The sequence below is a fragment of the Falco cherrug genome, chromosome 2 (genome assembly GCF_023634085.1).
Source record: "Falco cherrug isolate bFalChe1 chromosome 2, bFalChe1.pri, whole genome shotgun sequence".
Lineage (NCBI taxonomy): Eukaryota > Metazoa > Chordata > Aves > Falconiformes > Falconidae > Falco > Falco cherrug.
This window is the reverse complement of record NC_073698.1, coordinates 62,876,201-62,893,786: the sequence shown is the minus strand read 5'-3', so window position 1 is coordinate 62,893,786 and position 17,586 is coordinate 62,876,201. Positions and strand designations below refer to the sequence as shown.

The following is a 17,586-nucleotide window of genomic DNA, read 5'->3' as shown; positions in this document are numbered from 1 at the left end:
TGTGAAGAGTTGAAATTATGTGTAAATTCAGACAGCATGCAACAAACAATTTCTGCTGGAAAACAAAGGGTGAAACACGTTAAAAATATTGAAATATTCTATTTCAATATTTTTAAAGGAAAATGTTTAATTTCAAAAATTAAATCTAAAGGTTATGCCAGATTTCATTTACCCACTTCTTTTTTTCATCATAAAAGTCTCTTTGAAAATTAACCTAAATTGACAGAAAAGGAAATAAGAAATGGCTAAGAGGGGATTTTATTCACATATATGAGAACCAAAGCAAGCTACTTAAGGTTGAAGTAATTACTTCTGGCTAATTCAAGATTTTTTTTTTTGTTTACTGTAATAGATCAAAAATCCTTAAAAAGTCAAATCGTGGCTTGACAACTTGTTTACCTAAGACACTTCACAGAATAATGCGTGATTCAGCCAGATCCAGCATACATCCATGTGGTTGGGGAAAGGGCCAGACCACAGGTGGGAGGACAGACAGTCTTTGCTAATGATCTAGTTCTCACAGCCACAGTATAAGCCAGCACTGGGATTTATTTATTTCTTCTCAAAATGAAAATCCTGAAGGTACAGAGAACAGCGAAACTGGAAGAAAAGCATTTCCTTATACATCCATCTCTTTTGTTCAGATACTGTCAAATAGTTAAGCTCACATGGTGTTTTCCTTTTAAAACCTATATATTTAGAACACAAAGCCATGAAACTTTTAATACCATTCTGGAAAACTGACTTGTACAGAGTTTAATCACATTTATTATTTAACAAGCGAATGGCAAAACTTATTTTAAGTTCCTCAGAGCATTTCAGATATTAGCAGGCTTTATAGAGATAAGAATAACAGGATTACTAGGGAAGTCAATACTATAGAACAGAATTAAAAACTACAATGAATATGGCTATTACTATCACTTTAGAACTATGCTACAATCTATTACTCTTTCTTAGTAAGTTAATTAAATTCTTTGTTCCACACACAAAGGATCTGCAGTATAATAAAGTTATAAACGAAAATAAGTCAACCTTTTAGAAGGAATAGAAAAGGATCACTGGCAAAAAGGCAAATGTAACCCACTTATTCAACAATTATACTATTGTTTTGTAAACAATACAAATTTTTAAAAGGCGTATCACTTCATGTTGTACACAGGTCTTCTGTAAAATATTGGTGAAAGTATTTCTCTGGACATCTAAATTAGTTTTTAAAAGCAAAGTTTTGCTTATATTCTGCAATAGGGATGTAACTACAGCAACTAAAATATTCCAAGTGCTCTTGCAGGAGTAACAAGTAAGGTTTACAAGCTTTAAAAATTTCTCATGCCAGCAGCTGTTGTTTTCTTTTATTGTGGTTTAATACGGTTTCAGAATTCCCTTGGCTTTAAGACCAATGACTTTTTAAAGCGCAAAACATATCTGATTCTTCTTACCTTATACTGAAAGACAGGCTGATTTGTTAGAAGTTTTGTTTGTTTCACATATTACAAATTAAGCAATAAGGCACAATGTGGAGGAGGGATTATCTGATGGTAACCCCAGCTTCCTGAAATTGCTTTATTGCAAATATAAATATATTTTAGATTGTTCATTGGATATTAAGGGCATTAGCATGCTCATAGAGTTTAATCTTTCTCTTTAGAATTTTAAATTCATAAGGCTTTTTTTTTTTGTCTAAGCTTTTTTTTAATGTGCAAGAGAGGACTTCATATACTCAAGGAATACTGTAATTGGCTGGTGCGTACTCCACTGGGGAGATTAATTTACAAGCATTGTACAGTTCTGCTAAAACTACTTTTCAACATTTTAAAATGTCAATAGTATATTTTCCCAGCCCTGTAAACACATTTTGATACAGAATATAAACTTTAATGGTAGTTTTAAGACACCTCTGGGGGTATGGTTATTTAAGCAATAAGACACAGTAGGGTGTGAATTATGGTATAATAATTTCCTACCAACTGCATTGTTAGGCACGAGGCCAAAGGCCAGGGGACCAATGAGCACACTAGGTGTGAATTATGACATCATAAGTCACACTCTGGAGTGTCTTACTGCCATTACAGAAATATTTAAAACATTTTTTTAACACAAATTCTTTATTCGTATAGTACTATATTTTAATGGAATATCCTGAAAAATCTTCCCCAGTAAAAAGTTAGCCATTACATAACTCGGAATTAATAACAAAATCGAAAAAAAGTTCTCATATCTTCTGCTGTTTAGTTTGTTGGATTGCACTGTGGTAACATGCTTGAAGGAAGAGCCCCAGAAAATATATGTCTTAACCAAGTTTGCCAAAAAATAGAACAAAGGCCTTCTACACAGCAGGGAATAATCTGCTTTCTCATTGTCTGGTGAATCAGATTGCCTGAATCAGGCTTGCACTGGCTTCTCCTTTTAAGTGCATTGATGAAGCTGCTAGTAAATCTACATACCTTTTTTCCACACTTGGTTCATACTGCTGTAACAGGGCACAATACAGACTTTGAAAGAGTAGCAAAAAGGTTTGTTAGACCCCATTTGAGCTCCTGCAGCTAAGGCTGATCACGGCTGTAACACAACTTTTAGTAAAGATTGCAAATCGTATAATGTGCATTTGTACTATTTCCCATTGTAAACTCCATTTTAATTACATTTTAATATATTTTAAACTTGACAAATGTATTCTCTCCCCTCTGGATACTCCTGCATTACAAGTGCAGCAATGACAACAGTGTCATCTGGAGATACACAAGCTCACCTCACAAATAACTAGCCTGGTGACTGGTAGCAAGCTCACTGCCGCAGCAGAGATCTTGGCATGATCTAAACTGGCTTCTTAGTCAGTTTTTACAGCTTGCCCTAAACCCTCAGGCTGCTGTGGATTGATTGCGATCAGTCACCAAGCCAGCTAGTGGGCATTAGAGTTAGCAATATGACAGAGCTTAGGAGAGGGCTATTTGCCAGACCCGTCTGAGGAGCAATAAGCCTGAGGGCATGTCTGCATGTCTCAGTGCAGTAAGGTGTTCAGGATTGCTAAGCTAGCTGGGTAGATGGGTAGATGTTGTTATGGCTCTGTGTAGTGATGCTGCGCCGTGTAGGCATAATAATTTGCATCCTGGAAGCAATGTAGTTGCAAGGTCAGACTAATCAGCATCCTTGCATCCAGCTCTGGAGCCATCTCATTTCACTCTCACACAGGGATTTCTCTGTATCCCTGGTTACCTGAGCGAAAAGACAAGAAACTTCAATTCTTCCAGGCAAAGCCTTGCTCTGACATAATTGTTTAGTGGGTGAGAATTGTTTTCTGCATAACCTCACAGTGGTTAGCTGCTCCTCCTGGGTCAAGTAATGCTCTATGGCCACTTACATCAGCTGAAGGTAAGATTCAGAGCCTAGAGTGCCTGCTCCTCCATGAAACAGGAATGGGTAATCTCACAGAGAGGACTTCTGTGAAGTTAACTGGTAAAATTCTGAGCTAACCTGGTGTCTTCCTTTCCTTGCCCACTTGAAATGTTTATTTTAATGTCTAGCAAGAGAAGGTGCTTAATTCTGTCTACAGCTTGATGAGACTCATGGGAACGATTTGAATTTTGCTGCTTCCCTGTAAAAACAAACAAGCATGTGACTGTTTTTTACCATTCATCCTGCTTGAAGCTTCTATCATACATGATGGGAAAAGGTATGTCTCTAAGCAGGTTTTTCTTTGTTTTTGTCATTTTTTTGTTTCTTTTTTTTTTTTTTTCTTTCTCAACAACTTCCAACCAAGGGTGAGCTTGGTTTTTTAAACCTAGCTTACATTTGAAAATATTAGTCCTACATCCCCTTGCAAAACTACAAGTACTTTTTCCTGGATCCCAATAGGAATGGGGCAAACAGCCAAGAAAAGTTTTTCTCAGTGGCTCTGCGTACTCCAAAAACTTCAAATAAGCGGCTCCTGACAAAATACCTGTGTATATATATATAAATTACACTTTTTAGTGGCAAAGCTGTATTTCAAAGACTGCTGAGCAGTAGCTAACAAGTTGCCAGCAGTATGTTTTTCATAAATTAATATTACTCAGAACTCATGTTTGCCAGCTAGAATGCTCCAATTTCTGAAACCATTTTGTTACATGAAAGTTGAGGTATAAATGCATCACTGTACGACCGTAAGGACAAAATCCTTTGATATACCCATCTCCATAAAGCCTTCTGGCTTGTAACAGTAAATCACAGCCCTATTTTCATAACTCATTACCATTATGTATCTTTCCACTGACACCTGACCTTAAGCATAATCAGGTATGAATTTCAAACCATACCTAATCTAAATGAGTGCCTCATTATTTTACATAACCCAGAATGAAAATAAGATTTGAAATGTAACTGCAGAATTCACAGTTTACACATTCAGAAACACAAGTCCACTGAAAAGAAGTCATGCTCTCCAATTTGTGACTGTGAACAACATCAAATCACACCTGTATATAGGAGCTTTGCAAGAATTTCAGGATTGGATTTTAGAAAGGATATTGCCAGTTCTGAAGAAAGAACACAGTGTTGAAACTGTTTGGTATGTTGTTAAAGATAAAATATGAAAGAAAAATGTGAGTACTGAATTTATTACCTGTATTTTGAAGAAAGAACAACAGCACCAATTGCATAAAGTTATAAAACACCAGTAATAAACATGTAAATAATCTTCGGGTTTGCAACACCAATAGAACACAGACATCTACAAAGAAATATATATATGTTTACATGTAATATAATAAAACCATTCATTAGGGAACAAGAAACATCATATTTTTGTACTATATAAAACAGCTGTACAGTGTGCACACAGACTTTCCTGATCTCTCTAAAATGCCTGTCAGCCACTTCTCGCCATCATCATTTGCTTGACATAGTTTCTTCATTGTCCATAGGAGAGCTCCAAGTGACCGTCTCATACTTTTAAACTACTTATAGTGCAGTTTGTCTCCATATATATATACACACACACATATATATACTTACAGATGCACATGTATGTATATGTGTATATATATATATAAAAAGAACAAATGCACACATGTACACGCACACACGACAGATCTAAATAGCTCCTCCATCCTGTGCTCTTGAGCGAGTGCCTGTAAAAAATCCCTGCATGCTTTATGAAGGGAAGAAAACTTGCTGATTGTGCAGATTGAAGTCATTAGACGGTTTCATTCCTAACAGTCTGCAAACACACACATCTGAATCACATGGTGGTATCCCATATGCCTGAAGACAGTCTGTTGCAGGAGGTATCTTCGACCTTCTTCAGCAGCGTTGGCTTCTTACACGGGGGTGGAGGTGGGGCTGTGATTCTTTGCTCCGTGTTGTGCAAGATTTGCTGCCAGTCTTCTCTCTCTTCACACAGCTTTCTCCTCCAATCTAGAAGCTCTTGCAGAGCCACACTCTCATTCTCTGAAAGTCTAAGCTGGTGAATAACCTGTTAGTGAGAAGGAAATAATAAAAAAAATGGATGAAGTAAATTCTCCTGGCAGTGTAAAACTGCAACATCCATGTTGAAACTTCACACAGGATCCTCTGCCCCTTTTGTCATGGATGTAAACCTGTGGGCAGGGCAGATTCAGGTCCTGTTTTCCTATCTCCATTGTAAGGAGCTCAGTGACATTCATAATGATGTGTAAACAATAATGACTTTCAGCAAAAGAACTTTCCCTTGACCTCATGAGAGGTGTTCTACACTGCCAAGCCCCATGAGAGGAGTGAACCAGCTTCTGCTCTCCATCCATAATTTGCAAAGGGCACCACGGAGCATTATAAGCTTACCCACACATTCTAGTAGGATGATGAACAGAAATCCTGCAACTGCTACAGCGTGCCCTGGCTTAGCCATGTTAGATGGTGAGTGGCTGTGAACGCTGCCATTCTAACATTTACAATTAAAGAAATAAATAGATGTGTGTGGGTAAGCACTCAAGTCCTACCCTTGCTGAGGGAAAGCTGCTGTCATATGTACTACAGCTGAAAGAAAACAGATCAAAGAACCCTGTTAATAATTTGAAATTCCAAAAGGGTTAAACTGTGTGCTTAGCTCACTGACCCCTCTACCCATTTACCATTCTTTACACTGAAAATAAAGAAAATGAATTATTCAGAATTGCCTTATTTCAGTCTCATGTCTAAAAGTCATAGAAGCGAAGTTTATGAAACAGATGCTAAAAATGAAACAAATGGAAAAAACTCCCCTATATCAACAAAAGGTATATGAACACAGTCCTCTGAAAAACACAAAATGCACTGCCTATAGTAGTCCATGTTTCGAGCACCTTGGTCTTAAAACTGTTGTCATATAATATTTTTATACTCACAAAATACTCCTTTATACAGAGCAAATAGCAGCTGCAGAGGTAGGAGGGTTTTGCCCCTAAATGTAAATACCCAAACAGTCAGAACCAGAAATCACAGCCAGAACCAGGTAGTCACAGACAGGTGTTATCATTAGAACCAGGGGCTGGCCCTTGCCTTGCCCCAGAGAATACATTAACAACTTAAAATGTAGTTTCAGTTGGCCTGAAACTATCTCTAGATCTATCTTGAAGTAGCCAAACAGTTCGGTAATAGATCCATTAACCACTTAGAAGAAACTGTTCCCTCCCATTTTATTTTTCTGTTCCTATGATTGTCTACTTTTTTCAAGTCAGTTTGAAGCCCCTGTGACAAGTCCACGAAGCTATGAAGTCCATCTTACCAACCTTTAAGACCTACTCAGCACCTATGCAGCACAGCAGCACCTAGAGGAGGTACTGAGAGCTATTCACTTGCGGGTGTTCTGTAGCAGAGGAGGACTATCTAAGGGATATGAACCAAACCCAACACAACAGCTAATGGCCCATGGCCCTTACCCTGGTACCTTCCTTCTTAAGGACTCCACCAGGGGCACCTATAAGAGGTACCTATCACATTCTGAAAATGCTCATACTTCACACAACGGGCTCATGTGAGAAGTATGGCTATTCTTGTCAATGTTGCATTTATAAACCTTATCTTAATGAGGGATGGCTGCATATTAGTTACCATGAAAAAGGAATTGATGTGCAGTGCCCTTAAATGCTCATGAGACACTACGCATGTGGTCGGTTCCAGTTGCAAGGCGGGCTGAGCAACATGAAGGGCATTTTTGTCACTGATGAGCAATGAGGGTCCCTGGGGTAGAAGACTGCTATTGCCTGTGGCTCCTGATGTTCCTTCGTGGAACAGCAGGTACCTGGCCACGGAAGCTGACACAGGTTCTACATTGCTGCTTCAAATGTGTCCTGTGCAAGTCAAACCTTTCACACGTGCTGTCAGGGAAGGAATGGGCCCTTACATGGAGGTGCCTGAAGATCAATGGGGAATCTGCTTAACTTCTGGTTGGTTGAAATTTCAAAAAGAAACGCATTAACCATGTCTTAATAACATTTATTAATGCATGTCTTAATAAAAGGTATTATAATGTTGAGTACAATTGTAAATTCTGCATTTTTAAGAAAAAAGAAGAAAAATGGAAAGTGTTTGAAAGACTTCATTAAAGTGTATTTTGGTGCCATCCCAATTGCATAACACTATGAAATCAAAAACCTCTTTGCTTTTATGTTTACACAAAATGTAACAGGGCATCTCAGAGACTCAAAGGAAAATTAAATTTTCCACAGATATTGTTAGAGGGGTATCAGAGATTTCTTGTGTACCAAAACACATTAGCTTTTTTTTTTCCTTTCTTTTTTTTTTCCTCTCCAGTGTGAGTAGGAAAGATTAGATGACAAATAAAAACTTTGTAATTAGAAACAATTTATCAAGAAAGACAGGAGAGGTAGTTTTATCTTATAGAACAGATGTATAGTTTGGGACTTACTCTGGCCAATTTCTATAGATTTCCATGGCTTTAAATTGTGGGCATAACCCAGTTTACAAAACAGGCAGACTAGAATCCAATCTTCCCAATTTAGAAACTTTATTTGCATCTAAATTTTAGGCATTTCATGAACCTGTATTAGGCGTGCTTCTCAGAGAGGTGTTAGAACATACAAAAAGCAAGCTACGTTATATTGCTGTCGCAAGAGTTTCATACGAGTTTCAGAGTTCAATAATGAAAGACGTGCCTGAATACTGGTAGATAAGTATACTTATAAGAAAATAGATATTTTGAAACGCTGTGTTGTTGGATGTGCTCAAATGACAAAAGTTCGATAGCATGACTAATGAAGTATGGAGGAATTTTTGATTTTGAAAGATGGACAAAGTATTTGAATAGAGACAGTGCCACTGCTATTCTAAGAAACATAAAGGCACACAGGTGCAGGGTGAAAAGCCAATACATTTTGCCTGGGCAAGGCAATTGACAAATGCATCCTATTTATAGCTTATAGGCACTGAAGAAGCTTTATTATCCTGACCCTGCTTATGTAAGCTGTAAATGAATGTTGGGTCAGCAGTTTCACTATAGAGCTCATTTTCCAGTATACAGTGGACAAATGTTGGTGCAGTCCACAAATCAGTGTACATCTTTGACTGTATTTTTTTAAAAAGGATGGAAAAAGTTATAAAATCTTTACTTATTATGAGATTGATCTGGTAAGTAAGCCAGGAAAAGTTTATATTTGAACTTTGATGAAGGACGTGATAGAAATGCAGTGGAAATGAAATGGAGGAAAACACACAAGAAATGTCAGGGCTTTAAACGAATCAATGAATGTAATTAGATCTATTGGGATAACATGCTATCTTTTCTGTTTTCCATTCATGATTAGACCTGTGACAAGCTAAAGATTTGTTATACATATAATAATTTTACATGAAGCAGAATGTAAAACAGCAAGCTATGTTTCTTCATTACAGCTCCATATCCCAAACATGTATTTCGTGAAGACTACTGATCTCTTCAATGAACAATGAAAAAACAACTTCAACCATTAAAAGGTAGAGATGATACCAACTGTAAACCAGGATTTTCCTACTCAAATTCAATGGTCACTCAGACATGGGCAACATAGCATTTGGGCTAGACCCACAAAAACATATAGCATTTGAATACATAGCATTTAACAGCCCTGCCATCTGGTGGAAACACCATCCCTGTGTTTGGTATCTGGAGTCCTTACTGAACAAAAAAGAAAAGCTGAAATATCAAAGACAGTGACGCACAAGAGAAGAATATGTGGAATTACCAAAGCTATTCACTGGAAACTGCAATGTCGTTTTAGCACACAAGAGCTCGTGGAGACAGAGCACTTTGGTTGTATGCTGGCAACCATGAAAATGTCAGAGCACAATTTTGCCTACTGAGTTTTATGCATTTAAGTATTGCAGTCATTGGAGAATGAGCCAAGATCCTGAATCGCCTTGTGGATTTAGGCTTCTGAATTCTGCCTAAATTTCACTTCGTGGCCTAAAGCAGACATACTGGATTTCAACTTTGTCTTACAATCAAGATGAAATGCTGCAAGGTAAGTCAATAATTAATTTTAATTATAGTCTTATTTCTTAGGCTAGTTAAAAACTCCAGCAAGTTTTTAACTCTGGAAAGTTGAAGGTTTCACGTTAACAGGTCCATTTAAAATTAACATTAGTTTGAGTTATTTAGACATTTGAATCTAGAATCTCAGGAAATTCATTCTGCATTAAAAAATCAAATGCTGTAACTTTACAGAGGATATTTTGTAACATACAGAAGTAACAAAGAGCTTATATTGTCTATTTGTGTATCAAATGCAACAGTCTTATCATCAAGCTATTGCCAAAGGACTCATTAAACTGTCTGCCAGAGATTCATTAATTTTCATTAGTAGATTCTTTTGAGTGTTTCACCTCACTTTGCTCTCTCCCTGACCAAATGTAGAGTTTAATTTAAAAAAAAATGTGTATTGTACTCTAGTAGTTTGGGGTTTTTTTGGTTATTTGCAGTTACTTGGTATTTCTATAATTGGTATTTCTACTACTACTGACAAGAAATTGGAACAAAGTGTGCCCTTAGCAAATTTGCAGATGACACCAAGTTGGCGGGGAGTGTTGATCTGCTTGAGGGCAGGCAGGCTCTGCAGAGGGGTCTGAACAGGCTGGATCGATGGGCCAAGGCCAGCTGTATGAGGTTCAACAAGGCTCAGTGCCAGGTCCTGCACTTAGGTCACAGCAACCCCACGCAGCACTACAGACCTGGGGCAGAGCGGCTGGAAAGCTGCCTGGTGGGAAAGGGCCTGGGGGTCCTGGTTAACAGCCAGCTGAACATCACCCAGCAGTGTGCCCAGGTGGCCAAGGCAGCCAACAGCATCCTGGCTTGTATCAGGAACAGTGTGGCCAGCAGGGCCAGGGCAGTGATTGTCCCCCTGCACTCAGCACTGGTGAGGCTGCACCTCGAATCGTGTGTTCAGGTTTGGGCCCCTCACTGCAAGAGGGACACTGAGGTGCTGGAGCGTGTCCAGAGAAGGACAATGGAGCTGGTGAAGGGTCTGGAGAAGCATTATGAGAGGTGGCTGAGGGAACGGGGGTTGTTTAGCCTGGAGAAGAGAAGACTCAGGGGGACTTAATTGCTCTCTACAACTATTTGAAAGAAGGTTGCAGACAGGTGAGGGTCGGTCTCTTCTCCCAGATAACAAGCAACAAGAAGAAATGGCCTCAAGTTGTGCTGTAGTAGGTTTAGATTGGATATTAGGAACAATTTCTTCACTGAAAGGATGGTCAAGCATTGGAACAGGCTGCCTGGGGAGGTGGTGGCATCACCATCACTGGAAGCATTTAAAACATGCATAAATGTGGTGCTTAGGAAGATGCTTTAGTGGTGGGTTAACAGTTGGATTTGATGATCTTAAAAGTCTTTCCCAGCCTAAATGATTCTATTATTCCATTTAATTACATTCTTGGATGTTAGAACATACAATTATTTTTATTTTTTTTTCACAAAATGTAGTTCTGCATGCTTTATTACAGTTCTGTTTTTAGTTCCTTCTGTAAGTTTTAGTAAAATCCCTGAATATAGACTTACAAGCACAACATAAAACAGACTTTTAAATCACAAAACAGTTTAAGGACATGTACAGTATATTAGCATGTGTTCCTGAGACATTTGCATGAGGTAGCTAGTCCATATTTTCCCTTTAGAGAAATATTGCAATTATTTTCTTTAATAATTTGTCAATGTTGGTGCCTTAAAGTAACTGTCAGTAGATGTTCACAATTAATTATTACAGCATTATATTTCTCTTCCATTATTGCTCTAAATTGTTAGTAAAGTTGAGGTACCATCATGGAATCCATGGGGAGATTGAGTCTAGAAAAGCAATGATTGTGCCTTTCTAAAATTTGATCAGGATCTAAAATTAATTATGTAACATATGTAAAATGTTGATAATAAATTATCATAATTATCTTAGAAATGGAACTGCCTTGACAAACCCCACGCTTTTAATTTTTTCCAATTTGTAGGCTGCCTAAAACTGTAAGCAGAACAACTTTCAGCCAATAGGTGAGTCACAGTTATCTTTATTGAAGCCCTCAAAAGCAGTTCACAAACCCCAGCGGGTCTCCTGCAGATCATCAGTTTTAAAGACAGAAGTGATCAGGATGTTCTTACCTATCATTTCAAAATAAAAGATGCAATTTAATTCATTAATTCTGGAATTATGGCATGCATCTCCCTCACAGAAATGTTTATAACTCCTTCTAATGGCTTCATCTTTCTCTGTTTTCTTTTTGCATCTGATAAGCCCCTACACTGACTGCTTCCAAACATGCATGTCACATCTTTTTTCCAAACTACAGGACAGTCACATTGCAACCTCTCAAAAACTCCTGACCCTTCAGGTTCAAACACATACTTTGGTTTTATCTGCTTTACAAAAAAAGCATAAATTAGGAAAGGTTTGCTTTTCCACCAATTCTTGAATTAAGAAAAAAAAGAAAAAAAATCTGTCAGCCTACATGTTATTTAACAATACAATACTCATTTAAAGATAAAAGGGGAAAGCATACAGTAAACCAAGGGTGTGTTGAGAAGCCTAGGCAAGCATTCAACATAAATCAAATCAATATGTAAATTCGTGTTTGATTGGGAAATCTGCATTGCCCATGTAAGACCCCAGCAGGGAGTAGAGAGCAGCTATGATAAATGAGTTTACATGCTTCTAAATTCCAATTAAAAATCGTCAAATACAAATGTACCACTGGGATCCAAGCTGATTCATGTGATTGTCTTGTGAATGCTGGGACAGGCATTTTTTTTCCGAATGCAGACCCACTGGATGTCGTAACTTGATATGTGATATGCAACAATAAAGTGATTTTAGTTAATAGTTCTTTTAAACTGCTGATGATTTTTCTTTGTGTTGGAGCAACTTTACAATCTTCCAAAACAAAGCTCTCCAAATAGATGGCAAATGGGTTTATGGGAAAGGAGAAAATGGCAAAGATGACAACTGTTTTGTCTGGTGCAAATCTGGAATTGCTCTGGTGGAGATATGCCAGCTTAAATAGAGTTAAACATGATGATCCATAACTGATACATATATTATGTTTGCTTTTTTCTAAACAAGAAAATCTTTTTTCTCTCTCAGTGAAAATTTCTTATTACATCAAAAGAATAAACTACTTTTAGAACAGGTGTCATATAGATGAAATCAAAAGAAGTTATAAATTTGCTGAAATTTAAAACTTGGGGGAATCTCAAAAGTAACTGTATTTAATATAAAACTGAAAAGGGATTACAATTCTGAACAAAATCAGATCACCACAAGAGTCAGGAAGAAATGCTTTCCCTTCTGACAAGCATTTTTCAGCTATCCAGATTTTTTGAAGGCCAGATTTAATTTTCTTCCAAATATCAGTCATGGGGTGATGCTGGAAGGAGGATATTCTGGTGTCAGAGACCATGCAGGTACAGGCATCTTTGATTGCCCAGTCCAGCCCTCTCCTAGCACACAATATTTGGAAAACTCTCAAGCTTCATTCTAAAAATATTGCTTGTTTGCCTTCGTTTGGCTTTCTGAAAGGATTTTCTAAAAAAATCCATGAAAGAAAAGTCCACTAAGGATTACTAGCTACACAATAACTCTGCCTCCAGAAGGCCTTTCCCCACAGATAACTGGAAACAGAGAGATCACTCTGGCAAAAAAGGCACCCCACATCTCTCTGTTTTCCCTAGGCATCAGCATCTTCTCATTTTTGTCAGAAAGAGAAGAGATTCATGGGCTACAAATACCTTTGGTGTGCCTGAGACAGAAGATTTTATGTTCTTCATCTGACTACAATTCTATTTCTGGTATAAGTTGTCTGATTTTCTTCCATGCTCTTTGGGTTTTCTCTGTTTGTTTGTTTTCTGGGGGGAGGGTGTGGTGTGTGCTTAGTTTTAGGTGATTTTTTTTTTTTTTTTTTTTTTTCAGGAATATATTTTAGTTGCAAAAGCAGGGCTTGGTCTTCTGTATGTGTGTACCTTTCTCTCAGTGAAGGCTGGGACCACAATATTCTCAATTAATTAGCTTAATTGCCTTCCATACAGCTTGGAGGTATTTCAGCAATTAAATAAAGATACTATTTTGCAAAGATATAAAATCAGTACACAAATCCTATGTGTAGCTGTAATGTGTGACCTGGCCGACAGTATTAGAACAAGGTAGGTGATGTTCAGTAATACTTGACAGCATATGTCAGGCACTCTGATTACCTGAGCTGAGAATACAGTTGGACAAGCCTATACATTCAAAACAGGGGTGTATTTCATTTGCTTATTTGGATCTTGTGGGTTTCTATTATTAATCTATTTATTATTATTTATTTTGGCTGAGCTTCTTTCAACTCTAGACTTCTGATACCAGCTACACCTTCCCAGAATGACTGAAAGATCAATGAATATTGAAATATACAGGTGATTTTGGTTTTGGTTTGTTGTTGTTGTTGTTGTTGTTTTGGTTTGGTTTGTCTGGTTGGTTTTTTTTCTCTAAGGTAATACTTCTCTTTCCAGATAAACTGGAATGATCTTTTAAACCTTCAGACCATCCTCCTAATTCACCTCTGATGTTTGAGAAAAATATCATGTTCAGGACAGCAATTGTTCCTTTCTCAAGATGAGTTCTGAAAACAAACCATTATCATAGAGGTCTTCAGAACAGCTGACCTAACAATGGTGATACCACTTTGTACATAATCTAACAAGAAATATTTGAAAAACTGAATCATGTTGCTACTTAACCGATGACTGCTGCTTTGGTATTAATGGAGATACTTTACTTGACCAGTTAGAGACTAGGATTGCCACAATGCTTTTGAAGCAATTACAAAAACAAACATCGACTCGTATTTGCTAATGTCATGTATCATCCCTTCTTGTATAAAAACACTACACTTATGGTCAAACAACATCAGAGGCAAACACCACTTAATTTATGGTTTGTTAGCAGTCTAAATCTCTGCTGATCTACACGTATGTGGCAGTGTGTGACAGCAATAAAATGAAGGGCAGAAAGACCAAATTATTCTCTCTCACACCAGGCACTTATGACTAAGTCAGACATGAAGTCACTCTCCACAGGTGCCAGCAGTGGGCTAGTGGACCATGCTCCATTGAATTAAAATTTGAAGCAGCAGCCCAAGGGAATAACGACACACTTCAGCCAAACACCTGAGCTTAGGGAGAGCACAGGACTGCTCAGGAAGTTTTGTTCCCTTCTCCTCAACAATCACAGCCTTCTACCAGGAGAAAATGTGATGAGGATGAAGCAGTGGAGACAAAAAAGGAGCATCAAATGTGCAGGGAACTGACTGTGGCACCTACTGGTTGAAAGAGGAGAACCTGTGTTTTCCCTTTTGGAGGTCAGTCAGATCTAGGACATGCTGAGGAGAGGGGCATCAGCCCTCCAAAAGCCCTTGATACAGAAACACAGGGTATTTGTACCTGTTGATGAATTTATACTATGCATTACCTCATACCATTTAATCTATAAGTCACATGTTTTTGACTGTAAGTCTTCTAAAAATAAAGCCACACTCCGTTATAAGACTTGATTTTTGTCTGTATGTGACATTACAAAGAGAACTCTTTGACATTACTGTCAAAACAATAAACAAACACAATTCAGGGGGATATACTGATTCAGATCAATGATAAATATGTAACGTTCTATGTTGTCTCTTGGATGTTATGTGTTTACAAAGGCATTAGTGATTTTTTTATTACACCAGACTTGTTTGGTTGCTACATTTTACTTCAAAGATGATCAAAGATTACTTCCAGCTAATAGGCAAGCACAACAGACATTAATGACTAATGTCAGAGCCCAGTGTTTAGAACTGTGACAATGGGTAAGGGATAGCAACACACTGCATTCTTGACTATACATTCTTTAAACTTCTGAACAGTCAAGAAAATAAGTGATTGGCAACAAATATTAAATCAAGTAGGAACAAAGGCGGCCCTTGAAACTATAATGAATATGCAGCTCTTTCTGAGGGAAGAGACTGCTGAAAGCAATGAGATTTCATGAAATAAGAGCTATGGCTTAAACTATAATGAAACAATAAATACATTCTTCACAAATATGGAAAGACATTTCCCTTTTTTCATTGTCAGATGTTGGCTCCTATATTAATGCAATCTCCCAACCTGCACTATGGGGTTTAAACAAAATAGAAGAGATAAGACTGAAGATTTTTTAATATAACAATATGCAGAAAAATAACCATCATTTTTTATCTTACCTTTTTCAACACATGACAGATAAAACATGTTTCAGAAGTGGGTAACCAAAATCTTATGCCAGAGTGTATTGTATTACTTAACCTACTAGGATGGCAAACTGCTTATTTGTGTCTTCTTCTGGGAGTATTTCCATAGGATGTTGAACGCATGTGACATCATCTGATTACAAATAAGCCAACATTCAACCATTAGAAAGCTAAACTGCACAAAGAAGCTCTGCAACTTTTGATGAAAATCTACCTTTCTTTTTGGATGGCTGAATCTTCAGGAGACTATGGTTGCAAACTAACTTGCATAGAAAGCAACCCTATAAATGTAGGTGGATTATTACAGTTGTTTTTATTTTTGTTCCATAAAATATCACATTGATATGTGCATGAAGATGAATATCATATCTGGAACATCACATAGACTTTCTACTTTTTTACTCCTTAGTCCTTCTCACATTATACTCCACCACCCTCTGCTCTGTACTTCGTTCTTTCCCCCTGTTTTTCTTACTTTCCTTTTAGTTGTTTTTCTCACTTCTCTGTTTTCTTTTTTCTTCTCTCTGGCTTTTCCTTCTTTCCTCTGTTCTAAAACCCCTATTCCATTTTATTATTTACTTTGTCTCTCAGTCATTTTACTCTTCTCTTCTCTTCTCTTCTCTTCTCTTCTCTTCTCTTCTCTTCTCTTCTCTTCTCTTCTCTTCTCTTCTCTTCTCTTCTCTTCTCTTCTCTTCTCTTCTCTTCTCTTCTCTTCTCTTCTCTTCTCTTCTCTCTTCTCTTCTCTCTTCTCTTCTCTTCTCTCTTCTCTTCTCTTCTCTTCCTCCCCTCCCCCCCCCCCACCTTACTTCTCTGAATCACCTTTTATATGGTGCCTGTTTTACTGCCCACCCCCAATTATTATCACTCTCATCTTTAATGTGTCCCTCATTTCCCATCTGTTCATTATCTCCAGGTTGTCCATCTCATCCTGTTACAGACAGACCATGTTGCTTCTTGCTGCCCACATAAGAAACAAGGAGTCTTTCAGCTGGCTTGCTTTTCTTGATTCCACTGTATCTTTCTCACACCACATCCCACTTGGTAGTGAATGTTAAGAACAACTTTAAAATATTTTTTACAAAAAAACCCCAAAAAAACCAAACCCAAAAAAACCCAACCAACAAACCCCAGTCCTGGATCTATGAAAAAGAAGACGACAGGGTCACTTAGCTTTTGTGTGAGGTGCCAAAGATACAGTCTTGCTTTTGTTGACTCTGTTTTATCTTGCTGCTGTTTCTGATATTCCAAAGAACTTAAATGTTTCGTCAGTCTTTATGCTCTATTTTTCAAACATACACACTCATAGGAGACATCGAGAACAGAGGAAGCAATAAACACAGTCTGGAGAAGAGAACCCATCAAACTGGCTGAAGAACTGAGAAATGCTTCGTGTAAAACCCAAAGAGCACAGAAGTAATATTTTATACAGCTTTTTTATTTTAGAGGAGGTTTGGTGTTTTAGACCCTGCTAAACAATTTCAACATCTGTAGAGTCTCCAGTGCACTTTGGAATCACTTCCTGGAGTGTGACGGAATAGAAATGACTCTTAGTCATAACAAAATTTTCTACCTAAGCAAGATTTTGGCACAGACAACCAGAAGAAACATCTCTTCCATTTTGGTGGGTTCTTTGCCTCTGGAAGGAAATTATGGGATAAGAATTCAAGACGACAGATCGAAGCACACTTGGAACGTCCAAATTGTTTAAACAAATCACTGAAGTAATTTGAAACAATAAGCATCTAAATAAATTTTAAATCAGTAATTTTAAATCAAGTTTGGAAAAGGAAGTTTTATGCTGTTAAGGGAGCAAGAGGCACAGCTACCAAAGGTTTTCTGTAGAAGCTAAGTTAATTGCAGTTCTTGCAGCTGATA

General features: G+C 37.6%; 1 protein-coding gene across 3 annotated transcripts in view; it reads right to left on the bottom strand.

Moving 5' to 3' along the window:
• Window positions 1-530: 530 nt before the first annotated feature.
• MYO16 (myosin XVI) overlaps window positions 531-17,586 on the bottom strand; it is a 412,244-nt gene continuing 395,188 nt past the window's right edge. For 2 of the 3 annotated variants that reach the window (XM_055702545.1, XM_055702542.1), the window contains one exon: window positions 531-5,449. In XM_055702545.1, coding sequence (XP_055558520.1) covers window positions 5,216-5,449 — 234 coding nt within the window. In that variant the 3' untranslated portion in view covers window positions 531-5,215. The remainder of the gene's footprint in view (window positions 5,450-17,586) is intronic. The other variant, XM_055702544.1, reaches the window with a different exon arrangement.